The sequence below is a fragment of the Cebidichthys violaceus genome, unplaced genomic scaffold (assembly GCF_023349555.1).
Source record: "Cebidichthys violaceus isolate CVI_PGR_0920_01 unplaced genomic scaffold, fCebVio1.0.p SCAF_24, whole genome shotgun sequence".
Lineage (NCBI taxonomy): Eukaryota > Metazoa > Chordata > Actinopteri > Perciformes > Stichaeidae > Cebidichthys > Cebidichthys violaceus.
In genome coordinates, this window is record NW_027176417.1 from 5,892,025 (window position 1) to 5,918,902 (window position 26,878).

Sequence of the window (26,878 nt, forward strand, 5' to 3'; positions counted from 1 at the left end):
ATCACGCAATAATTAAATGCACAAAAAAAAAAAAAAGTGCATCTTTTTTTTATTACTGCTGTGCCCAGACAAGCAGCAGGTTTAAAAAGCAGTCGCAAGGGTTTATGTATTTGTGTTGCTAATGCGATGTCAGGCATTACAGCACTGACATTGAGATAATGACGCCAAAAGATTGTTTTTTGCCACCGGAACATCTGTAATCTTCTATCGACATGTCCTCAACAGCAGAAGTGTGTGTGTGTGTGTGTGTGTGTGTGTGTGTGTGTGTGTGTGTGTGTGGGCGTAACAAAGCTAATCCTCTGTGTGTGTGTGTGTGTGTGTGTGTGTGTATGAGCGAAATATCCCATAGACGCACCTGCTGCTGGGTAATTCCTCCAGCGTGTGTTCATGTCCTATTATCTTCGTTTTCCTTCTTTGAATCAGCTTCATTAATTTGACAAAGAATCAATCACTCATTCCAGCACACGTTACAGTACATCTGACACTGTAAACGGCTTATCCAGTCCACGCATATAAACCTGAATATAAACGGCGTATGTTCTTTCATCATTTGTTTGCCTTATTTCTCTAAATATGTTTGTATTTACTGCTTGTGTCGTCTTCATTACTCCCCTATCGGCATGTTTTTCTCCATAGCTGAAGCAAGAAAAGTTCCCCACAGACATTCAAATTTCATCTGAACTTCTGAGCCGATCTATTAAGGAGCCGAAACCACGGAGAGAACTGTGTGCTGCTGTTAAATGTGAACGGATGCATGAAACAAATGGCTGCTTTTTAGGTGTCGACAGAGAACAATGTGCAGCTCTCGCCAACAAGACTAATTAAATAAGAAAATCTCTCTTTCACAAATAAAAACATAATGGGTGTGATGCACGCTTTAATATCTTAAAAGACTTCCGATGTCACGGCTGAATATTACAACTGATTTTGACAATGCGGACGCATCGTGACATTTCAGAACGAGACTTCTCCGAAGCGAGACTCGGTAAGCTGGAGTAACAAACGGACGGGATCGAGCGAAAGGTAAAAGAAAAATGTTTTATTTCTCTGGAAATAAAATCTGAGCCAGTCAGCGGTTGTCCGAGCGAATTACATTGCAGTTGCGTTGCCCGTTCTCCCTCAATACTGGACCAATTTCAAAAAGTGTTGTGTCCATTCGGCACTTAGACACAAAAACATGAAGCAATTACGGTTAAAAGAATAGGTCAACATTTTGTTCTGAGGATACAGCCTGGGAACGGTTAGCTTAGCTTAGCATAAAGTCTGGTAGCCTGGCTCTGTCCAAAGGTAAAACCAATCCGTCTATCAGTAACTCTAAAGCTCACAAATGCAGCCTTTCAAGTCTCGTTTGATTCATCCGTACAAAAAACTAAAAAGTATAAAAACCACAAGTTATGAGACCGGATCTCCATCTCTAGGAGAAGGGGAGATTCATGAGCCGACAAAATGGGACCAAAACATCCATCATGCAGCTGCTTCCAGACACTGAACATCTTCTAATATCACCAACACACCTGATATGAATCTAGGACACCATGTGTTCAAAACTACCTACAAAAAAGAAAAAGAAAAGCTGAATTATATAAACACTGGCGCGGTGATAACTCTCAGGATTAACTCCGATGCCCCCGCCGCGTGTTAAAAACCGTCCAACTCTTCTTCTCCAGGTATATCCGAACACCTCGGCCCTTTCATCACGCCTGGCAAACCTGCCCGCGATCACATAATTAAATAAGATTCATATCATCGCACGGAATAATTCTGTGTGGGCCGATGGTGAACGCCGCTGAAGCCAACTTTCCCCCCCAATTTGTTTTCCTTCTTTTTCTTTTGCACCAGCCCACTCGCACAGTAATGGAGAAACTGGCATGACTGAATATACCAAAAAAAAAAAAGAAAAAAAAAAAAAGAAGAAGTGGTGTGGGTGTGAAGATGTCCACGGTTAAGTGGCCAAATGCAACCCACTTAAAGAGCCAATTGTCTAAGTACTTATCTATACATTCCAATGGACATTTGTGACACAGGTCTAATTGGTTTTGCATGGTTACGTATATGATGAAAGATTGATGACAGATTCCATTCACTTGTATTTTTAGCACCTAGAAATCTGAATTATTTAAGGCCTTAATATTTGCCACAATATAAAAATGTTTTATCACAGCGATCACACCAACTGCTTCTCAGTGTGTTATAGGCTCTTTGCTAATGATGCTATACGAGGGAGGGGAGGCCCCACAATAACTCACATCACAGCCTCGAGTTTAAATGCCAGATAATTGTCTGCTGCTAAGAAAAGGTGTCTCCTCTTCCTTCCTGATTTGATTGAGCTAATTTTCTAACAATAAAAGCACTCGAGAACGTGTGCCAGCGCTGAACAACTCCCCCAACTTGCATCCGAAAGAAAAACTCTTAACACTTCAGGCTCGAGTTAAACTTGACCTCAGCAAATTTATCCAAAACTTTTGGAACCATTTTTTTTTTTTGCTTTCTGGTTTTATAACAACGGCTACACAATCATCTAGTGGCAGAAATCCCAGATCTGGATCACCACTAAAGGCGAATCAATTGTTGCCGAGTCCAAAGCCAATCTGGTCCTCCAGTATCCACTGAAGGGACGTTCACACGGCTTCCAAACGTAACCTTTTCGAGGTGGACGTAAGAGCTAATTCCGCCGTCAAACTGCACTATAAAAGCTGCAAACCTGTAGCTCCTTTGTAGACGAATGAATGAGGATTTGCGACATGTGCAAGAGAGCTGCACACTTTAATGAGAAATGCAAAGAGGCTGAACAAGAAAGTCATTTTTCAAGAGTTCGTCGTGCCAGGAATTCACTAAATGTTTGAGTAGGAACTAAAAACAGACCGCTTTAGTAGATGTGATCCAAACATGTTTCTGCCAGCTGGAAACAAGGGACCATGTGGAAAATGCAACGAGGAAGTTATTTCTGGAAGCCCTTTGTCCAGACATGCTGTCACATGATCGTATCGACTTGTGCGGATGAATATGGAGTCGAGCTGAGGGAAGCTAGTCGCCGCTGCGACGAGGACATTTCGGGCAGAGTCGTCCGTGGCCCCCGCACTGATGTGTGACAAGACATCCACGGCTGCTCACGCCGCCGTGTTCGAGGCATTATGGGATACTGTACCGACGGCGCAGAGGGCTGATGGAAGACAGCCGCGATCGCCCGCTTCTCATTAGACGCGGGGCTGTCTGTGCTCATTAGGCCGGCGGGCGGGCGGCGGCGCAGCGGGGATCTATTCTCCTGAGGTGACCAAAGGTGCTTACGCAGACCTTCCAAGCCTCAGTAATGATGCCCTGGACCTGTCACTCTTGTCACAAGACTGACATGACCTTATTCTGGCTCAAAATAAAAAAAAGAGAAGAAAAAAAAAAATCACAGGGATGAGGCAAGATATGTCCTATTTTGCCTCCGAATTTTCTAAAATCTGCCCAGATTTGCATCAGAGCGCAAACTTTCTAAGCCGTTGGCTCCGTCTTCACAAAAGAGTCGACGGGCTACTTCCTGTGAATTTATCCGCAGTGTGAACGATTCAAGCTTTCAATCTATGCACAGAAACAAAAAATCAAGACCTTGCCATCGAGACCTATGAAACAAAAGGCACGCTGAGCGGCGAGCGAGCGGCTGAATGGATGTCTGGAAGCAATCTATGAGAGATGGCTGATCAATGGCCGCCAAATAAAGCAGGAGATGAAAAGATGTCTTTTAAGGCTCATGAAAGGGGTGAGGTGGGGGAGGGGGACTTGTTGGAGGGCATTTTGCTCAGCTTTCCATTTTTAACCTCAATCATCTGAACACGGCGCACATGAAAGGAAAAAAAGCGGTAAGACCGTAGCCCACTGTGGCTTTCTTCCTCGATTGCTAAGTGCCGCCAGGACTCTTTCGTGACTCTGTGTGACATTTCAAAATGTTTAGTTGATGCTGCAAACATCTTTGTCTCAGCTTTAAGTGCTTTAATGCAAAAGGTGTGTGGGGGGGGACTTCTGTCATTGGAATACTTCACACGTCATTTTTTTTCTTTGGTTTATCTGCGTACGAATGTGCTGACACAGCCTGCTTGCAAAGCGGGAATCTTAATGATAATAAAACATAGATGAGATTACATCAGCGCTAAATTGCATCAGGTGCGTAAAAAAAACGGCGCGGTCAGATCCGGTCCTCGTGGGGGGGGGGCCCCTCTCCAAACGAAGCGCGCTTGTAATGGGCCGCATGACGCGCCCAATTTTGCCTCCGCGAGAGCTCCGACGGCGCCGCCGTGCATTAATCCCAGCCAGATTGGGGACTGCGTGAATTACGCTCAGAACCTTATCTGTTATTTCCCCCGGTCTCCTGCTGGGTGAATTGATTGCGTTCCTGGTCTTAATCCGCAGCATGCCATGCATGTTGGGAGGCAACCGGGGGGAGCCATCTTGAATAAATAGAATTTGGACTTGACAAAAGCCACCTCCAGCTGAGCAATGAGAAAGCATCGTCTCACCGCTGCACCACCCCCCCCTACGCTGAATGACATTAGGAAAATGGCCGGCCGCTGTTTACACGGAAGTGCTGCATTGATTTTCTGCTAGCGCCGCGTCAGCCGCAGTTTCTCCCAGAATATCATTTGCGTGCGTGACACTCATCAGGATGGATAGGCCCATTTTGGGAAACATCTCAACAGAGAGGGTGTTTTTTTTAATGAGATTAATTAGATTGCTGATGAGTGATGGTCCTCCACCAATTACCTGGGCCATAATATCGTTCCCCCCTCCCCCCTCCACCCGGGGTGGTGTGCTCCGCCAAGCCGCGCCAGCCTTTTTCTCGCGAGCTGTTTTTTGGTTTTTTTTCTGCGGCAGGAAAATGATTAATCATCTCGTCGCCGTCCCGAGAGGTATGACATGACAATAAAGACAAAAAGCCTCTCGTCGGCTGTGGCTGTTTGAAGCCAACAATCGCTTCCTAAACGCCGACTCCGGAGTTCAATTAGGCGATGCGGCTGCAGCCGTACAGAGTACAAGCTCTCGCCGCAGAGGTCCGACTGGAGGTCCGTTCCGTTTCTATAATGAGGTTCTGCAGATCACACCAGAACGACTGAATATCAGAGGTTGCTTTGGCAAGACAGACGCTGCCGGTCCTGTTTTTCACTCCTGAAGGAGGTGCAGCGGGGTGCGACCTCCCCCGTGTCTATTTCCTTTCCCTTGCTGAAGGGCAGGGAGGGTCACACACACACACACACACACACACACACACACACACACACACACACACACACACACACACACACACACACACACACACACACACACACACACACACACACACACACACACACACACACACACACACACACACACACAGGGATCACAGTGGAGAATATGGCAGCCAGGAATCAAACCACAGCAGGACTCGGCCACGGATTGGAGAGCCGGCGGCGGCACGCAGCGCGCCGTGCCGTCCTTTTTATTGGCCCTTCTCCATCACACCTGTCACACGAGATTGGGTTTGTGGAAGCGCTTCCTTCAGCTGAAAAAAGGCCAAAGTAGATTATGGGGGCAGGCGAGGCTGAAATGGAATAACCAATGGAATGGCGCCAGATCTAACGCCTTGCTGTCTGAATGCAAATCGTGATTGAATTATGAATGATTTGTGCGGTTTGCTGTCGAGTTTGGAGCGACTTCTCAAACATTTCCGTGTCACGGACCCCTGAAATCACACATTGTGTCGCCACATCCTATGAGGGGGGAGATTAATGAAAATGAAACCTTCAATAATCATTATTACACATAATGTAATGTCTGTCATTAGAGAAAGTCCTATGGAATTGAGCAGAGGTATTAATCTATTTCTCAATTTGCTGTAGACCTTTGCACAGGGCCCCTGGAGGCCCTCTGACCCACATTGAGAAACGCTGTAGCGACCTCGATGTTAGCATTCATTGTTATCAGAGATGTATTCCTCTGAGAATGGCCCTTTCTTGGTTTTTGATGTTCTTCCTGACTCACCCTGGGTTTGTACATTAAAGTGAATCAGGGTGATCGTTTTTTGACCGTTGGATCGTAGTAGCTAGTAACCTTTGACGCCCTGGGTCAAAGGTTTGTGTTGGATCTCAGTTGTCAAGAACGGTTCACAGTTTTAAAAAGAGTTTCATTTACTCTAATTTATTGATTTCTCCCTCCGTCCTCTACAGCCAACGGCTACTTTTCTGTAGCCTTGCTAGCTTGTCAAGGAGTTGAACAGTGAAGAACCACATAAAACAACCGTCCTTGGAAAGTCGGCAAAAGTAAAAACACAGCAACACTTGCTTTAGATACACACACACAATACTTGGAAGTGGAATCAATGTATTGTTGCTTTTGCATTGAACTTCCTTTTCTTTTCTTTGTCACCCTCACTGTGATTTTCTTTTTCTAACTATGTGTCATTACTTCCGCCAGATATTTGCCCAGGGGCCACGTGACACCGCGTTGCTATGTAACCTGCCGCAACGGTGCGGCCACCGAGGCGACAACGTTGATTGCAGTTGATGGGAGAGAAGAAAAAAAAAAGTGAGCAAGTCGAGTTTCGCTCTGGTGCCGCCTTTAAAAGGAAGGGGGAGGGGGGGGCAAACATGCAGACCTTGGTGGGCGCCCGTTTCAGTGTTTGAGTCCGTCTTTATTACTGTCATCACCTGCGGAGGTAATGTTTTTACTCCGGGCTGATGGGTTGTCCAAGCGCAAACAGCGCCGCTCTTTACCCAGCAGACCCTCTGGGAGGAACATGAGACGTCTTCATCTGGGCGCTGCCTCATTACGGCTCCTACAAACACACACACACACACACACACACACACACACACACACACACACACACACACACACACACACACACACACACACACACACACACACACACACACACACCTCTTCCAATACACACTCCTCTTCTGCCACAGTTTGATTTGTGTAACGCTCGGGAAAAAAAACAACTCTTCGCCACTACTTTCCCTCCTTGCTCACTTTCTCTCCCTCTCCCTCTCTCTCTCTCACACACTCACACACTCTCTCACACACACACACACACACACACACACACACACACACACACACACACACCTTTTGGGTGTAATAAAACAGCAGATCAGAGTCATTGGCTGCTGACAGGGACTGACACTGAGACCGGCTGTTGTTGGAAGGCTGCCTGGGAGATGTTCATTACTCACAAGGCTTGTCGGTTTGGACAGGAGAGGAACAACGGCCTTATTAAGTGGAGACCTGGAGCAGCCGTAGGGGAAATACACACACGCCCACGCGCGCACCCACGCGGGCTCCCAAAGAAAGTTTGAAGACGAGCGCTCCGATAGGCCGAGGGAAGTTGGGGGCTGCCAAGAATTTTCTTCTTTTTTTTTTTTTTTTTTTAGAACTTTTACAGCAGATTTTGCTGCGCTCAGAGTTAGCTGGCTGACGACAATCCGCCGACCGCCCCAGAAGGGGGAACGTCAAATTCCACCGTGGAGGAATGCGACGGCCTCGTTTTTACAGCAGCCTGCTGGTATTGATTGGAGTTTTCTGATGTCTGTCTGGCTCATTGTATAACTCTCACAAGAAGAGAATTCAATATTCCCGACATTGCTGAACCTGAAGCCCTGTTTCCATAGTAACTCTGCTCTCCGTCTCTCTAAACATAGCCCTCCCGACTGACTTTAGCTCTCCTCAGATCATCAAGCACGGCTGAAGAGGAGGAAGAGGCGTGGACATGGACGATGATGTTCTTGACTCGGGGCGCTGAAACGATTCGCTTGCTCGTCAGAGCAGCCGACGACGTTTTTGGTGTATTTACAGTCCGAGGCCGCGGAGGAGCGGAAGGAGACAACATGAGACAGGATGAGAACAGGCTTTTTATTTCACTGGGGTGCGTTCATCCATCTCCCAAAAAAAAGAGAGAGGAAGATTTACAAGGCGCCGCTTGTTGAGGTGGCGCCAATGGGGACACTTGCGCTTTTCAGCTGTAAAGTTTTAATCACAAAGCCCCCCCACCCCCCTAGTTCATCTTTCACCTGCTACTTTTCCCCCCTAAGTTTGCAAAAAACCTTAAAATAGCAGCATCTCTCTCTAAACAACCTGCTCCATTTCCGCCTCGAGCACAAAAAAAAAGGGGGCCGTCATAAATCAAAACTAGCGCGCCCGTGACGGTTCGGGGACGAAAAGGGGAGCTGGCTGAATTAGCATTTCATGCAGTCGTCTCATGATTTTCTTTTTGTTGTTTAAAAAAAAAAAAAAAAAAAACAGGTGTGGCCGAGTCCAACGGGGCGCCGCTGATCTCTTCGCAAATGGATGTAGAGGAAGAGTAGAGGAAGTAGGATGCGAAGGAAGTCCGGCCCTTTTTAATCCTAATCTGTCAGAGAGAGCGTCATTTCTGATACTTAAACGTGACCACGCCGTCAGAAAGCACGGCAGTGAGGACTCAACAATGTGATTTGGAGACATTACACAGTTACAACAATCCTTACTAAACCTCTCACTTCATTTCCTCAAGAAGAACCTGCTGATGTCTGACGCAACCTTGGAGGCTGCCGCGCTCTTCCTCATCTGGCTGCGTTCCTTGGCTTGCCGAGCCGTCCTCTGTGGAGAGAGAGAGAGAGAGAGAGAGAGAGAGAGAGAGAGAGAACGGAACATGACGTAAAAAGAGAAAAAAGAAAAGTGAGATCGATACATCGAGCGTCTCTAGATTAAAGCGTCTCGAGTGGCGGCGTTAAACGGCGAGAGGATCCCCTTATCGGTACGAGCAGCTCCCCGCATCGGTTCATACGTGTCCGACGTGTTCCAAACCGACACCCACTCCGACAAAAAAAAAGAAAATCTAGCGTGAAACCAAAGCACATTTTAGGCGACAATGAAAAGCTTGGTTTTATTTCAGAAAACCCTCTGCTCTCGAATCAGCGCTAGGTCCGCGATTATGAAATATCGACGGCAGGAGCTCAAGAAGGGGAGATGTTCCCGAAGGCAACAAACGCTATATATCAATATGTCACACCGGCACATCATGTGATGATATTACGGGCAATATATAGGTTCATGAGGGACGGCGTGACGTTTGATCAATGTGGTTGACCATGTATCACATTACCGCCGCCACGTATGATCCTCAACATGAGTGATGAGGCCGAGGATAAAGGAGAGGTCCATCCAGTGTGCGATCTTAAATGTTAGACAAATTGCTTTGGCTCCTTAAGCCCCTTTGGCCCTGAAAGTCAGTTGTTATGGGTGCAGGGATGCGATGTGTGTGTGTGTGTGTGTGTGTGTGTGTGTGTGTGTGTGTGTGTGTGTGTGTACGTACGGATTTGTGGCACACGGAGCAGAGCGTCTGCAGGTTGTCCAGAGAGCACTGTCCTCCTCCGCTGTAGACCGGCCGGATGTGGTCGACCTGCCAGAAGTCTCCTTCGACCGGAGCGCGGATCATCTCGTTCAGCTGTGGGAGCGCGCACACACACACACACACACACACACACACACACACACACACACACACACACACACACACACACACACACACACACACACAGAGAGAGAGAGAAAGAAACAGTGAGCGTCTCGGTGCGCCGGGCTGGATGTTTTTTCTCGCACCGCTCTAAATTGCCAACAAAAAAAAAAAATGATCAAGCTGTGATTGTGCCGCCCTCCCACACCATCCATCTACTCTGCAGTTCTTTTTTTATTTATTTTTTTTTAAACCGATGTGATGTCTTTTGCGAAGCTCAAGTCTTTCTCCGAGTGCTAAAGTGACCTAAATTGTTATTTTGCCGCATGCGCACCCAACCGCGCGCGCGCGCGCACACACACACACACACACACACACACACACACACACACACACACACACACACACACACACACACACACACACACACACACACACACACACACACACACACACACACACACACGAGCGCGTGGAGGCGTTCGCGCTAAACAGATCTCTGCACCGCAGGGGCACTTCTGCAATGCGCATCACAATAAAAGAGGATAGAAACAAATACGTCTTGAGGAGCACACATGACAGGGAGGCACTAAAGTGGTAGAAATCTACAAGAGGAAATAATGAAAGGAAGGTTTAAAGGTTGAAAATGACGAGGTTAATGTAAGCCTGTGTGGTTTCAAGGATAACAGTGTGATTAGAACAATAATTGCTCTAAATCTATGACGGTGAATTTTGACCCTCTATATTATCGGCCACCATCGGATAACTCGGCGACGGCCATATAAACCAGCACAATGTTATCGGCCTACATAAAGGGCAGCTGAAGTGAGTCCATGCACATGATAAAGACACAGCAATGAGGTTAAATAAACCACAGGAAATAACATGCTACGAATGCTTTAAGCTAGTACTGGCTTTGTAATAACTGGTATTCAATAATTCACGTAAATACCACAGAATCACTGTCCTGTGAAAACCAAGAAACCAGTGTCATTAGCAATATTGGGGAAAGGTTAGCATGCTAACACACTAAACCAAGGTGAGGTTAGCATCGTTAGCATTACCTGCTAACAAGTGTTAGCAAAGATGGAGTGTATATTGTAGTATTTTCATATTTGACTGTACTTCTAATGAAGTTGTGCATTTAAAATACAACCTTCCTTCACCTGAAGCCGCGTGCTTAGTGCTAATTACCACGTGTTAGCATGTTAGCGTGCTGGGACAAACATGAGAAACGTCACCTGCCTACATTAGCATACAAACATTGTTATTTTGCTCATGTTAGCATGCTAACACGCCAAACCAATATGGTGTACACGGTGAACGTAACAGTTAAACATCAGCACCTTGACGTTGGCCCGGTGAACACGTTAGCATGCTGACATTTGAATTTAGCTAATACAGCCAAACAGAGCTGCTAGCATGGCTGTAGACTGTTAGCATAACCTGTCATGAGGTCAGTTAAGGGAGCAACTAGTGAGTATTTTTATTTTTTTATTATCAATAAATCTCAGTCATTAAATCTATACTAATAATACGCAGGCAGACGCAACAGCGTATAACGAGCTAATGAGTTACTGGCTGGACCTTCCTGGGACCTGGACTTTACAGGACCAGAATACTGAACTCCGGTGTAGCAGTGAGTAAACTCTCGGAATAAAAAAAACCTGGAGAGTCAACCGGTATGTTGCTCGTTTTCTTTTATTCTGAAAAGGGAAAAAACGACGGGAAACATATTTGAAAATAAAAGAAAGGAATACAGAGTGAGTATGAGAGAAAGCAAGCGGAGAAGCAAAAGATGACTTTTTAGAATTAGAAAGAGAGAGAAGCCTGATGGGAAGAGTTCAGGGCGAAAAATCCATTTTCCTGCTTTGAGTGCTACTCTGCCGACATTAAGGCAGCGAGCTGGAATTGATCCCAACAGATTTGAAGAACAGGCCTGCTCACGGGGGCACAGTTCACATCTTACACACACACACACACACACACACACACACACACACACACACAAAAACACACACAAAAACACAAACACACACACAAAAACACAAACACACACACACACCAGTCAATTGGAACCTGCTTTTGTGCCAAAACCATGCACCTTGCAACACCAGACCTCACTACTACACACTCACACACACAACTAAATACTGCTGACAGGCACCTAAAGGCCTTACACACATGGCAAAATTCTGACATACACAAACTTGCATGCATACACCGAGACAGACCCCATGGTACACATAAAGACCCACATACATACACACAGACACACACACACACACACACACACACACACACACACACATCAGAACCCCCGGTATGAACCAAAGAATGAGCCGATAATCTGGAGGCTCCTCCACCGCTGCGCCGTCTTATCATGTGGCTGAGTTTGTTTCCTCTAAAGCTCGGCGCATCGATTGGCGCTCATGCAGCTGCCGGCGGCACAGGGAAGGAGGGTCTGTGTGTATGTGTGTGTGTGTGTATGTGTAATGGGAGGGGGGGGGCTGGCTTTGCAGGATAACAGCCGACCAAATCAAACAGGCTTACTGGTCGAGGCCTGGCACTGGGAAAAAAAAATAAAACAAAATCAATGGGCCCAGCAATCCATTTACTGGGAGCTGGCCCTTCGGAGTGAAGATCAACCTGTGTGTGTGTGTGTGTGTGTGTGTGTAGGTGGGTTGAAAGGAGAGTACAGGGCGCTTTTATTTTTGCACCTACACAAACACACAGACAAGAAATGGCTTATGTACGTTATGTAGCTCACATCAAGAGGATGTGTGCGTTTCTGATACTGAACGTCGGTGCTTCCTTAGAACACACAGCCAACGGACTCTCTTGATATCTCTCATCCGTTAAAATATCTGTAAGACACACAAAACAAAAGTATGTCCGACCTGTTTGAGTGACAGCTGCGCGAGCCAGGTGTTCTCCAGCATGTCCTTGCGCTGGGAGGGCGGGGCGTCGCGGACCTTCAGGAACAGGTCGTGGGCGTGGAGGCCGCAGTGCTGACAGACGCCGCGCTCCGCCTCCAGCACCCGCAAGCGCATGTACGTCTGGCTGGAGCGCAGCTGGAACTCCTCCTGGCACCTGCGGGGGGGGACATGAACATATCCCCGACTGGAATCTTTCCATTCTCAACCCTAAACAGCTGAGATTCTTTGTTATTCTATTTTTTTTAGATGCCAGAAGAATGTCATTATTGTGTTTTTTGCGACTGTGGTTGGATTCAGCTGAGGGCCGCGTATCGTGTGGAAGTTTGATCAAAGTCAGGTATAGAGGATCTCACCGTGACTCGATGACCTGAATCCGGCTCTTGAAAACCACTCACGGAAATTGGATTTCTACCTTAAACAGGAGGCTTATTTTCAGTTGTAGGAATTTCAGCCCCGGTCTTATTCAGCGTGACCATGCGAGGGTAGCGGGGAAGGAGTGCGGCGTCTCGCTCAGGGACGGCAAGGGATAGCGGAGACTGAACGAGCAAGAATGTTTCCACTTTCCATTCGAAAAATAGAAACAGTTGAGAAAAGGATCGATTTCGAGCTTGTTTTGCACAAAGAGTACAACAGAATTTTGAAGGGTGCCAGATGGCTTTGGCACAGAGGACAATCGGTACTCGGGAAGTTTAAGCAATTACAGACGCAAACTATTTGAAAGTTAATTCAATATGCATTTCTTTGACAACATGGAGTGTACCCCATTGCAGTAAGCCCCACCCCTCCGGTGCTCCAAAAGATTTGCACAAGATCTGCTGTTCCACACAAGTCTTGTATATGGCTTCTTTCTGACCTGTGTGCAGTTAGCAGTGCTATACCTGTGGCTGCAGAACCGAGTGTCCCAGGCCCCGCCGGTGGTGGAGCAGGCCTGCTGGCAGGACAGACACAGAGGGACACCCTCACTGTCCACCGCCTGCAGGAAGCCGGTCTCAGACGGCGGCTGCTGCTGCTGCTGCTCCTCCTCCGTCGTCTTAGAGGACTCCCCGTCCCGGCTGCGGTCACACGGATAGAGGAATAAATCTATCACATTAACTTGCTTTATGAAGACAAACTCATAGAATCATTGATTATTATGTATCACGTTAACAGGTAGACACAGAGGACACTACAGCAAACATTTCCTGAAAATATCATAGGTATAAAAAGATATGTGCAACAGAAATGTATAGACATAAAAGGTTCGAATAAAATTAAAATATGTAATAGAGCACACTTTAGCATTACATATGTTAAGTTACACAATGCTTAGATAACTAGTATGACTGTAAATATGGTAAAATGGGAACGTAGCAGACCTAAGTGTGGGTAAACACTTCGCTATTGACAAGAAATGACAAAATGCGGAACTACTTTCAATGTCAGCCTGCGAAATAAATGGATTCCTTCCATTTCCGCCATCTATTCTGTGTATCTGTTTGATGCGCGGCTGCAGCAGATTTTCAGCCCTTTGTGTCAAGGAAACTTCAAAAGGAAGCTACCTTGACCCGCGTCACAGGCATCAGTCTGCGAGCCGACGGCGCGTTCAATGTCAGCGCAGTTCTTTCAACACCAGCAACACGGCAAACTCAACTCAATTATACTGTATAGTCATCCAATTTAAAAAAAAACACATATGTATGCTTGCTTTGTGTGCTGCAGATGCAGAGTTGTTGGACATATTGCTGCTATGTGTGTGTGTGTGTGTGTGTGTGTGGAAAATGTCTACATACTGTGTGTGAATGCATCTGTAGAACATTTGAAGTGTGTGTATGTGTATGCGCGTCCTTTTGGCAGAGGACAGTGAGTTTGGGCATTTGGCCATGTTGTCCCAGCAGGGTGCTAGAGCCACGTTGGTGGTGACAGATGGACTAAATTCTCTTTCCCTGTGGTTTACAATTCAGACAGAGAGCGAGAGGAACAAAGAGACAGAGCACTACAGAGTGAGATTTAATCATTGAAATGGAGAAGAAAAAAACTCTAAAAAAAAAAAGAAGGAACCTCGCTGCTTCAAAGTTGAGAAGATACCAAAAACTGGAAGTACCAAGAGACAAATACTGTGCCAGCAACATCTAGTGGATGAAAGAGAGACAGAAATAGACTGTTTTTATTTCTAGTGTGCCCAAACTGAGAATGGTGAAAATATGGTACTTTAAAAAAAAGAAAAGTCAAATTGTGACTGTAAAAGTTGAACGCATTAGCAAGAAAAAAAACACCCATATAACATAATAATGTAATTAAAACTAATTATTACGTGTGCTTCACATTTATCTTCAAAGTCATTTAAATTCACACATGCACAAAGCAAGTGAGCATGTTGGCAGCTCAGCGTCGCAGTGTGAGGTAACTCGTGCTTCAAACCCCGGAAAATCACGCAACATGCCTTCAGCAAACGGCGCACAGCCTGCCAGTGTTTACCGCCGAGCTGATCCCCGATGCTCTCGAACAAAGGAAACCAAGAGGCACGGGAGAGGAGCGACATCTGACGCTGCCGAGCGGGAGGAAGGTTCTGTTTTATTTGGGATCGTCTCCTCCTGTGGACCGTGAAGCGACCGCACCAGATTTGATTTGAGACTATCTAGCGTGTCTCCGTTTTAACGCTGGTGACATTAAAGCGAAAAAAAAGCTGCGATTTTGTGCCACAATGGGTTGACGTGTTGCTGCCGGCAAATAACACCTCTACATAACCAATACATGTGTGAAATGGCAGAAAGTCACCCTGGAGACTGGAGACAAAAGTGAATTGCAGAAACTAAATAACTTTAGCAGTAAATATGTAGGAACCTAATGTACCACTGAAAAACAGAACAAAGAAATGAAACGTTGGATCAGAGTCAATGTGGTTTAAAATGTATAGAATGAAAGAAAACTAAAATCTTACAAGCTACATTATCAAATCATTTTTATCTCATTACCACGCAATCTGTTAGCATGTTAGCTGGACAGCGATGTTAGCTTTTTAGCAAAAATTACAGTTTTGCTATATTATCTCTCTATGTCGTTACCATGCTAGCTGTTAGCTGCTCAGCTTGACAGTAATGGTCATTTTTGAGAAACATTTTTTTTTTTAAATTGTTCCTCGTTATATCATCGAAGTATTCGTTCTTGTTGTTAGCATGTAAGCTACATTGCAATGTTAGCGTTTGCTAAACATTCTAGCTTTTTAAGTATTCTTTCATGTCTTTAGCATGTTAGCTAGACAGCAACGTTAGCTTTAAAGATGGCCTTTCAGCCGGCACCCTTTAAGACACGTCACGGTATATCGCAGACATTTGAGTGGACCAACAGCTGCTGCGTCCATATGAGAAAGACGGTTTGCTGTAGATTGTCATAGTGATGTTCTATCCTGGGGCTGAGCAGGTTGCATCTCACACGGCAGATCGTATTAGGGTCTTTATTTACTGTACTAACACGCTCAGCAGGCCTTTGTGCCTCTCCCACAGATCTCCATGGAGACAGCTATGGGAAGGAAAATGAAAATAGACCGAAACCCCTAAAGGCGAAGCCGCGTGTTGGCACAAACCACCTTCATGTAGAGACCATGAAACCTCATCGTTGAAAACCACAAACAAGGCTGATCCGTTGATTCTAAATACTGTACAAAAGAAGCTGCAGCGTGAAGCAGCTACTGTGAAGCTTTGAGCCGAGAGGAGGAGGCTATTTAGGACTTTTCAAGATCCGAGCACATCCGCCCCCACGGCCGCCCTTTCACCCACCTCTCCGAAGCGGGTGGCGTCAGCGGAGCGGCGGACCTCCTCTTTGCGAAGAACTTTTCCTTGGTGACCAGTCGGACGCTGCCTCCCTCCTGCTGGGCCTTGCTCAGGGAGACCTGGGCCACCTCGTCCTTGCTGAGATACCTGTGAAAAAATGGGATAAAACGTGGCCGTGAAGGATCGGAGGATTTGTGTTAAACGTAGAAACTCCTACTTTCATTGCTTATTATTCAATTCCACTTCTTTGCTTATATTCCGTTTGATCCGTCTCCCCGTGCTGAATCCTATGACTTTTTGCTGCTGCGGCGATCTCATTTCCCCACAGGCCTCGTCAATCATCTAATCTAATCCATCCACCACGCCACTGGTTTTTATGGCCCTTGTAATACAGATGCTCGGTGTGCACAGGTCGAGGATCCCATGAAACAGTGCACGTCAATCTGGACAGGATTAAAATGACCCCGGGGCGTTGACACGAAATGCAGGAGGAGAAAAGAGTTAAGGGGGGGGGGGGGGGGGGGGATCTCTGACTTGTTTGTTCTAGGTGGAAGAAAATTGCTGTGGTCTTGAGAGAAAAGTGACCAATCACCAAACGTCCTCAGGTAACATTAAGGCTTTCCACAGAAGGATGATACAACACTCTAATGGTCCCCTCGGAGCAATTATCCTCTCTCTGGCCGCCTCTACAGGCAGGTCAGAGATCAGGCTTAGCTACTACACACCGGCCCAGCAGCTGGCGGGGACTCGGTGTTCTGCTCCAAGACACGTTGCCAAGTTGGATGTTTGCTATCTATTTCTAATTATTCTACCGCATCGGTTTTGCGACGGTATTTCGTGGCCGTGTGATGATTTTTGCGGCTTGTGTAAACATTTTGTTCAGTGCTTTTATTTTGAAGTTTCTCCGTTAGAGGTGTCTCGTTCTCATTGGATAACAGACGAAGATTCAGCCTTCTTGTCAAAGAGTAGGTATACGTTTCACGCTCAATCAACTCTGCTCACCAGCTGTTATGTAGATCGATAATTAGAGTTGTGCTTTACAAACACTTGTTCTGACAGCTTCGCCAATACTCAAACTCGGAACATGAACGGTTGCACTGCCACCCGTGAAATATAATCAATAATTGGGGCAACTCCCAGACCCATAAGACATGCAGGCAAATACATTTAACGCTATTTAACTGAGCAGTGAAGGACAGATAAAAGTTGCCCGTGGTCATAAGTGGAATTAACCCCATATTTGCATTCTTTAATAGAGCTGTATTTAACATTCAGAGCTTTAATGTATAAATAAATATGAATGGGTTATTTAATTGAATGCTTACGTGATGTGTTTTTATTCTGACCGCACCGTTTCCCTGATTACTAATGAAACACTAGCCTCCATGGAACCCGGCTATTAAAACAGGAAGGTGTTGCCACTGTTAAGCTAAGCTTTTAATATCTCCACCGGGCCCCACACTGTGACATTTCCATGCATTTCACTCCACCTCCATCTGGACAGAATACTGTCTCTGGGAGTCGGATGGAAAGTAGGTAGAAAAAAAAATAAAGGAAGCGATGGATGACAGGAGGCAGAAAGTGGAGGAGGGAGACACATCAAAGAGGAGAAGTTTCTCTGGAAGCTGTGGGGAGATGAGGAAGAATCCGAGTCTCCATCAAACACATGAGCTCCCTCTGCTTCAAACAGTTGCGGCGCAGAGGCTGGATGAAACGAGACACCTCGCACTAAACTGGAGTCCAACTGCGTTCCTGGGAGAGAGCGTGGATGTGTGTTTGCATGTTGTTCGTGCAGGCTGGGTGTTTGGACAGTAAATCTGTACACTAAGGTGACTGCTGCTCCTTCATTGCGGAAGTGTTTGACCACTAGAAGCGCTGTGGAGCAATGTTTCTACCCTTCAGGACAGGGCACCTTTAAAGGGCACACGTCATGCTCATTTTCAGTTTCATACTTGTATTTGGGGTTTCTACTAGAACATGATTAGCTGCTTTATAGCTCAAAAAACACAATATTTTTCCCATACTGCCTTCCTGAATACACCTGTATTTACCGTATGTCTGAAACGGGCCGTCTCTTTAAGCGCCCCTCCTCCCGAAATGCCCAGTCTGCTCTGATTGGCTCGTGAGAAAAATATGACGCACCTTTGCAAATATAGTTCTCAAGGCCTAGGTTGAGGTAGAGATAGAGATAGACCTGCATGTGACATAGGAAGGGGGATCAAACCTGACTGGCTGGTTGAATCGCATGTCTGATCTATCTTAGACATGTGACTGAGTCATCTTATTTCAGTTTAAGAGTTGGTACACTCCAGACGTGTGTGCACAAGCACTGAAAAAGTTACTTTTTCACGATGTGTACAAAGGCACAGTTTGACATTTTGAGAAAAGCACTTCCTTATTTTCTTGCCAGAGTCGGAGGAGAAGACTGATACCACTTTCCTGTCTGTTTGCTAATTTGTGCTTTTTACAGGGACCATAGCAGCAGAAACGTCCTAAAGTCTCCGCTGGTTGCCGGGTAACTGTTCGGCTGCCAGTGACAGTCTCAATCTTCTCCTCTAGCTCCCAGCAAAAAAAGGAAATAAGTGCATTTCCAAAAAAAAAAAAAAAAAAAGTCAAACTGTGCCTGAAAGATAACTCGGCCGCGGTGGATTATCTGGACATGGTTTTCGTTTGACGGCCAGCTGCAGGAGCGCTGCTGCAGGCCGGTGGTGGCAGTCAACAGCGGAACCCGCAGAGCCGCAGACGGCAGCCTGGCTCCTCCCCCTCCCCCCCCATGAAGCTACACATATTACATGTGTACAGACGTTATGGGGACTTTTGGATGACAATGAAACCTGTATTATGAGGACTATAAGCATGCTGTATTAAAAGGTATAATCCTTAAGATTTCAGTCCTGGTTGATTAGGAGACCCCTGTGGCCACTTGAATCCTGCACAGGAAAGGCGGACTCCGCCAGTAACAGTTAAAACCACTCGGGAGTATTTTTTTAAAGAGTAGTAATTGTCAAGTCTGAGAAAATAACCCTGCCTTTTTCCAGTTTCGGTTTGAGACTTCAAAGACACTAATAGAGGCTGTGCTACAAACTGGAGGTGTGGAGTTTGAAAGATGTGGGTGTTTATCAGGCGGGGAGTGTCTCATGAAAGACGCAATAAAAGTTGCATAACGGCGAGGGTGGGATCGAGTGGGGTTTTTTTTCTTCGCCGGGTGACTTATTCAAGTCTCTGATTTTTTTGGAAGTGCAGCGCTGAATCGCTGGAGTAAGCTGTTAATATAAGTTGCCATAGTGATGTCAAAAAAAGGGCTCTACATATTCTCAGCCAAATGTTCTGGATACCATTTTACCATCTTGTCAGACGCCGTGCTGCAGTCTGTGATTTCTGAATTAATGTTATTTCACTGACTTTAAGTTCTGCTTTTTTTTTTTTTATTCTAGCAAATAATATCGTCCAATTATTTTGTGTATGATCAACATCTTGGTCATCTTCCACCAATTACGTTAAAATAGTCCTCACCTGTATAACAGTCCTATTTTGGATATTTTTGAATAATCGTACTAACCGCTGCTACCTTCCATGTGTTTGTTTGCAACCAAATAGCTACCATTATGAGGAGAATTAGTATGCAAATAAACAAGAAGGAAGATTCTTGTGCATTCTTATTCGACTATAAAGGCGTGTTACAGAAGCGGTGATCCGTTTTCTAGGCGAGGTGTGCAGTAATCCAAGCAACGAAGCGCACTTGTGCAGGATGCAAATCCGATTAAAATCCCCTCAACTCCTCTGAAATCGCCGAAAATCACCGCGAGGGGCTTTACGACGACAACGTCCGCGGCGCTGGGGAGAAACCCGAGCAGTCAAGTTTCGAGGATCGCTGAAAGCCGAGCGGCGAACCGCCCCGCTGAGCCGAAGCCGGAGCTTGATTGGTTCTGATTAGCGAATAAATCAAACAGGTATCGAATCAAGCCGGGCCAATTGCCTCCTACTCACACCTTGATTAGGTTCATGCACCCGACCCCCCCCCCCCGGTTGAGAAACACTCTCTTGCGTACTCTCTCACACACACACACACACACACACACACACACACACACACACACACACACACACACACACACACACACACACACACACACACGAGTCTACCCTGTAATTGGCAAACTCTCCGTGCCTCGAACCACGCCAGCTGTAATTAGTGTGCCAGCAACAATGCATGTTTGTCAAAAAAAAGAGACGAAACACACACACACACACACACACACACACACACACACACACACACACACACACACACACACACACACACACACACACACACACACTATTGAGCCTTCCACAAAGCCTGGGGCAGTTAGTATTTACAAATCTGCCGGTTTCTCTGTGAAATCTCACACGTTGCTTTTTTCCGGTTTCTGACATTAGCATCGAGAGCTAATTCGTCCTGCTGTTTCCAGCATGTTCAAATTATCGCTGAACTGGCACAACGGGGGGGGCGCTAGGTCAAATTAGCTCTCGTAGGGGGAGGCGCGTTTGTCCCCTTGTTACGGCTGACAGATATGTTCACATGATGGGAAGATTTACTTCCGTTTTTAATCATTTCAGAAATAAATAAAAAGTCCTTAATCCGCTACGGCTTTCACAATATCAGATTTTCTCGACATGATTATCATGGCCAAAGGAATTCACGATGATATTTTTGCGATGTTTATAGAACATTTGGAAAGAAAAAAATAATGCCATCAGTCAAATTCATTTATAGTATATAGTATATATATATATATATATATATATATATATATATTGTATATTGTGCGTTTCGTCTCTTTTTGGCAAATGAATTACACACAACATACGAGTAGTAGGAGGTGGAGAGAGAGTCTGTAACCATAATTGTGAATACATAATATATTTTAGTACAGAGGACGTACTTTACCATAACTCTGTTTGCCTGCAGGGTTACTTGCATAGGTACTAAGCTAGTTAGCCGGATATGCTAACGATTGCAGCTCATGTTACAGCAGGGAAACACAGTTTTGGTTTGGGAAAAGTTCAAAAATAACACCACCGTCCAAACTGTTTACATGTCGATTGTTGCTTTTACTACAGTACCGTGCGCACCTCTTCAACACGACCACGCTGCGCCAACCATTTGCTGTTCTCGGGAGCTAAGTATTCAAAAGCCGAAGTAGCATGTTTTGTCTTTCGAGAGCAAATTTTCCCCGCTAGAGTCTGACCTCTTGGTGCTGGAGTGAGGGCGCTGGGCGGCGGCCAGCTGCTGCAGGCCCAGAGTGGGGCTGTGGAAGAGGAGGCCGCCGCGTCGAAGCAGCTTCTGCTTCATGGCGGCCAGGCTGCTCCACTCCTGAACAAACCTCAGCACCTGGGGGGGGGGGGGGGGGGGGGGGGGGGGGGGGGGGGTTAAGGGGGAGGACACGACACCTCACTTCAAATTCAATTTCAAGCTAAAAAAAAAAGCTGGAGCTTTCAACACAAATTCATAGTTTGGATATTGGGGCAAAACATTTTTGTTGTTGTATTGTTTTCCAATTTGGAAAATTCACTTTTGAAACAAACAATCCAAACCTGCAGTACGCGCACACGCGCGCGCGCGCACGCACGCACGCACGCACGCACGCACGCACACACACACACACACACACACACACACACACACACACACACACACACACACACACACACACACACACACACACACACACACACACACACAGACAGACAGACAGACAGACAGACAGTTTTCCAGACAGCAGAATAAAAACCCATCAAAGCAAGAGAGAGAGCTGTATATGCTTTCAGCCAAGTCAAGGATTCAAGAAAATCCACTGCAAAATAACAAATAGCGCACCAAGCACCAAGGCCTAATGGGCAATTTAGCTACGTATATTACACCGGAGAGCTTTTTTTTTTTCTTTTTTCTTCTCCCCATGGATGATAGCTCCTCTCACTGAAAAATATTATTTTGAGTGAAAACAAACTATTCATAGCAAGGTTTGCTTTGTTGACGTTTTTGAAGTGGAATTGTGGGTATTTTGATCGAAATAATACCCATCAAAAGCAGCAGATTAAAATCAGGTATAAAAATAAATGAAAAAAATCAAGCTGTAGTTTGAGATCAGGGTAACTAGAGGTTGTTATTCCGATGAAGGCACTTGGAAGTGAGCCGAGGGACGGGATCAGAGGTCAAAGCTCTGCAGTACGGTTGGACGTAACGAACCGACTGATCGAGAAAAACCCGGCTCCACAAAGACCGGGTTTGCCCGGTGCAGCTGAAGCTTCAGAAATATGGCAACAGACTCGGCGAGATCATCAGAGGTCAGCAGAGAGTCGAGGCGCCGGATCAGATGTCAGAAGTCGTGACTGAGGAGGAGAGTGGGATGCCGTTTTCAGCTCCATGCTACTCCGATGGTCGGCCGGGGGTTAATAGGTGAGCATCAGGCATCGTGTGGGCGGAAACTGGGAGGCCTTCGATTTATCACTGTGAGGCTGGACGAAGGCAATATTCTGTACAAGTCTTATTGACAAATAAATAAATAAATCCCATAAAAATGTATGTATTCTATCACGCAATGTTTGCGTATCATAGCCTGATATATCTTCTTCCTCTGTGCCATAGCGCTCCATTGGTTGTGTAAAAAACTATTATTGAGCCACGCTGTTTACCTGCTGACACGTCCCTTCATAACCCTGAACACACACACACATGTAGTTTATCTTGACTGAATCCCGCACACACCCTCCTGCTGCTGGAATCACCCACTGGAGCACCGAATGTGGATTACTCCGCCGCTAAAAATAGTGCCCAACAAATACGCTATTAACTCCTGTTTGAGTCACGTTTGATAAGAACTACAGCTCCCACCTGTTCTAGCCTCATTATATATACATTATTCATTCCCGCAAAAGATTATTCTGATATCATTTCTGATTTTTTTTTGTTGCCTCTCTTTGCTTGTGCAGAGCGCAGGTGAGCTCTCTACCCACCGCCTCCCCTTCCCCGCATTAAGCTCGCCTGCCCGCTATTGATTTTGATGGACACTTGGAGTGTAAACAGGGGGCGTGAATGATGGGTCGGAGCGCGGATGCAACTCACGCCTGCGTTTTACAAAGCAACATAAACAACGCGACAGGCCCGGGGTGTCTGTCGGCGGCTCCGGGTTACCGCCGCGGCAGATTGCAGGATTTAATATTGGCCGGGTGGTGCGCGGGGTCGTTTGAGTCGATGATCCGTCTCGTTTAACGACCGCCATAAAACGGCACTTTCTCTCTCTCGCTGGTCCCGAACCCCCCCACCCCCCTCCACACACACACACACACACACACACACAGACACACGCTCTTTTCTCCTTTCCTCCATCACCCCCCTCCCTCCCAACGCCTCCTCCCTCTCCCACTTCAGGCCCTGCGGTGGTGGAAGTGGGCGTCCGCGCTACCACCAATCCGTCAGGCTCCCAACGCCGCGCTGCTGCTGCTGCTCTTCCTCCTCCTCCTCCTCCTCCTCATCATCATGGGTGTCATTAGTTTCACGTGGCTGGAACGCACACGTCTGCTTAATAACCCCGTGCAGCCGCGTGCCTCGTCTTCACTGGGTCAGTGGAATTGGCGAGTTGCCCTGCAGACTGCGATATCAAACTAAATTATCTCCTCCAAAATGAAGGCAGCCTCTGGGCCCGCAAAAAACCTCCCAACTACACTCTGGAGCATATGCAGAATTTTCTGTCATCTTGGAAAATGATGTGAAGTCATACGCTTTGATATCTTACTAATCAATCAAAAGAATATTGGCACATATTACATTTGAATGTGTGTCCCCCCCCCCCCCCCCCCTCCGAGGACACACTAACTAGCTACATGTCCCTCGTGCAAACACGCCCCCCCCCCCCCACATGCACATCCACGAATATCAAAGCGCCTCATGCGCGCAGACCTGCGTTCGATTTTCCCGACGCCAGTGGAAGGCCTCAGGCAGGTCGTCCCAGTTGGTTAGCTTGATGTCCACGGGGACGAAGCTCAGGTTCAACGCAGTCCCGTCCTAGCACATGAGGAGACAGAGAGAGAGAGGACAGCCTGAAGCAAAAGGATTTGTTACCGCTGCTGCTAATACCACCATCACTCATACTACTACTGAGATACACATTTTCTTTTGAATGCAAGGACAATCATATTGATATATTACATATCATTTATGTTTTTTTTATTTGCATTATTAATTAAATGTTCTCTTCTCTTTCTCCGCAAACTGTAAACCTAAATTCAACCGTTAACAAAAATGCAATGACATGTTTAAAATCACATCAATAAGACTATTAGCATGGCTGGAAACCAGATTGAGTGAACTGGCCCTTTAATTGGAACTATTACAGTTTTCTTTGTAGGGATTTTATCATCTCTACAGTCATTTAATTGCTCAACAAAAGGAAGAAAAAGTGCTAATTTCTGCACACATAACTACCACATGAACAATATAAATGTATAATTTGTATTTGGGGTTTACATGAATTACAGCTCATCACATTGGGACTATAAATGGCACTAAGTAATGAAAGCAATTAATCTTAGTAGAGCCGAAATGCTGAGATTTTGATTTATTTGTCTTTTTTTTTTTTTTGCATAAATGCCAAAAACAGACAATAGCTTTGGCTAAAATCGTCTCTCAGGGCAGAGAGCGATCAACACACTTAGTGTAAACGGTACACAGCGGCACCACTACACTACACACAGTCCCTTCATGGTTCTTTGGAGGTTCCCGACTCGCTGCTGAGTCACCGTCGTAACCAAAGCAAGTGCCGCTAAGTGAATGACGACGCAGTAACTGTTTCACTTGCCTGGCAGGAATAAATGTCAGGGTAATAATGCGGTTATATAAGAGGGACGGATTGCCAACAAACCTCTCGGATGCTGTTGTCAAAAAAATGTCTTAGGGAGAAGAGAGAAGGTGGGTGTCTTTTCTGTTTCCTCATCAACTGCAACAGGTGGATTTCTTTTACTGCCAACATCACTTTCACAGTGTCTTAAAACTTGCTGTCTCTCTACTTACCAGCAGGGGGCGACTCCTCTGGTTGTATAGAAGTCTAGTCTAAAATGACTCTACTTCTCTCTTGATTTATTCCCTCAGTAAACATTGTAAACATGAGTTTATGGTCTCAATCTCTAGTTTCCAGTCTTCTTCAATACAGCATGATGTTCATTTAGTACATTATGCTACATTTAGAGTCAAACAGACCATAAAACAGGGGATGCTTTAGGGCGGGGCTACTGTGATTGACAGGTCGCTGCTAACTACCAGAGCCGTATACTGCGTATCTACCTCACTACTCCGCATTCCAAATATGGTAACTTCCATTCATTGGTTGCTTCATAACGGCAGTCCACAAACCACTGTGTGACGTCATGATGACCACGTCCACTTCTTATATAAAGTCAATGCCACCAACCTGCAAAACGTACGACGTATGAACGTAGGGGCCAATTCACGTTTCTTAACCGGCACAGACAAGTCTGACAAGAGGCAGGGTGCAGTGACAGTTGTCATGAAAAAATGAATGAGTAAAGCTCCCATTTTTGAAAATACATGAGAAAAAAAAAAATGAATGAAATTATCATGACATTATATAAACGAAGAAACAAATAATTTCTTCCCTCTCACGCCAAAAAAGTACAAATTGCACGATTTTATGAGCGTGTTTGCACTTAAATATCTGTAAATTGGATCTTCAGACGGGGCAGACAGCGGTCTCAGATAGCAATCCATTCTTTGTGAATTCGCCCATGGGTCTCGTTTTCTAATGCACATCTGGTACACGTGCATATGAGAATGAAATGTGTGAAACAGGCTGCGGGTAATAACACACTCGATTGTTACAAAGTCTTACACCCAACTGAGAACAGAAAGAAAGAAACAAAGAAAAAGAGAAGTACAAAGAAAGTAGTCATTCTGAATATAAACTAAACTAAACCCTGGGAAGCCATTGGGTCCTGTATGGAACATGTAAGCACCACAACCTTCACTCTATAATTAAGAGCCAAGGAACACGGTTTATAGCGTTTGATTAGTTACATTGTGTTCGGCACCTCAACTTGTATTATACTTCAGGTATTTTCAGCCGAGCAATCATATTCCTAATGACTAACTTGCAGAACTTAAATACAATAACATTAAAGTTCTGTAATCTGGCCTCATATTCCTTCTTTGGTTGCCATGGTATTTTTTTGTAACCAAGGAGCTCGTTAGTGATCTCACTTGTTTTTTTATTCTAATATATGTTCACTTTGAAGATAATGCTTCTCCTGTGACACTATGCATGCATTAGTAACAAAAACAATAATGAGGAGTATAAAGAAAACCCACAAGAATGCACCTTGCTGTGATTATGGGTAATCACACCGCCGCAGCTCGGAGGTATCTGCATAATCATTGTATAAAAATAAATAATAAAAAAAACAGAATAAAGAAAATGTTCCAGCTTATTACTGCTTCATTAGCACTAACTACTGTCAATTTGAAGGCTGAGAAGCCACTTACACTCTGCGTTAACTTCAGTTGGGCGACAGCGACCGTTGCCAAACAACAGGGACGGTTTTTCTTTACAAAGAGGCTGAGCAGAGCATTTAGGTAAAAGCTGCAATATGGATCCCGGCAAACCCAGAGCCACTTCAGCCACTTCAGCCACGGACACGGCGGACGGAGAGAGGACAGGCAGGAGAAAAGATTAAGTTTAAAGGTTAATACCTGC

The 26,878-nt window shown here is 45.7% G+C and overlaps 1 protein-coding gene across 1 annotated transcript in view; it reads right to left on the minus strand.

Moving 5' to 3' along the window:
- Nucleotides 1-7,855: 7,855 nt before the first annotated feature.
- The window catches only part of zranb3 (zinc finger, RAN-binding domain containing 3), a 62,989-nt gene continuing 43,966 nt past the window's right edge, over nucleotides 7,856-26,878 (minus strand). Inside the window, 7 exon segments of the mRNA XM_068719422.1 lie at nucleotides 7,856-8,592; nucleotides 9,308-9,439; nucleotides 12,349-12,541; nucleotides 13,266-13,439; nucleotides 16,140-16,280; nucleotides 21,365-21,507; nucleotides 24,073-24,177. Coding sequence (XP_068575523.1) covers nucleotides 8,494-8,592; nucleotides 9,308-9,439; nucleotides 12,349-12,541; nucleotides 13,266-13,439; nucleotides 16,140-16,280; nucleotides 21,365-21,507; nucleotides 24,073-24,177 — 987 coding nt within the window. The 3' untranslated portion in view covers nucleotides 7,856-8,493.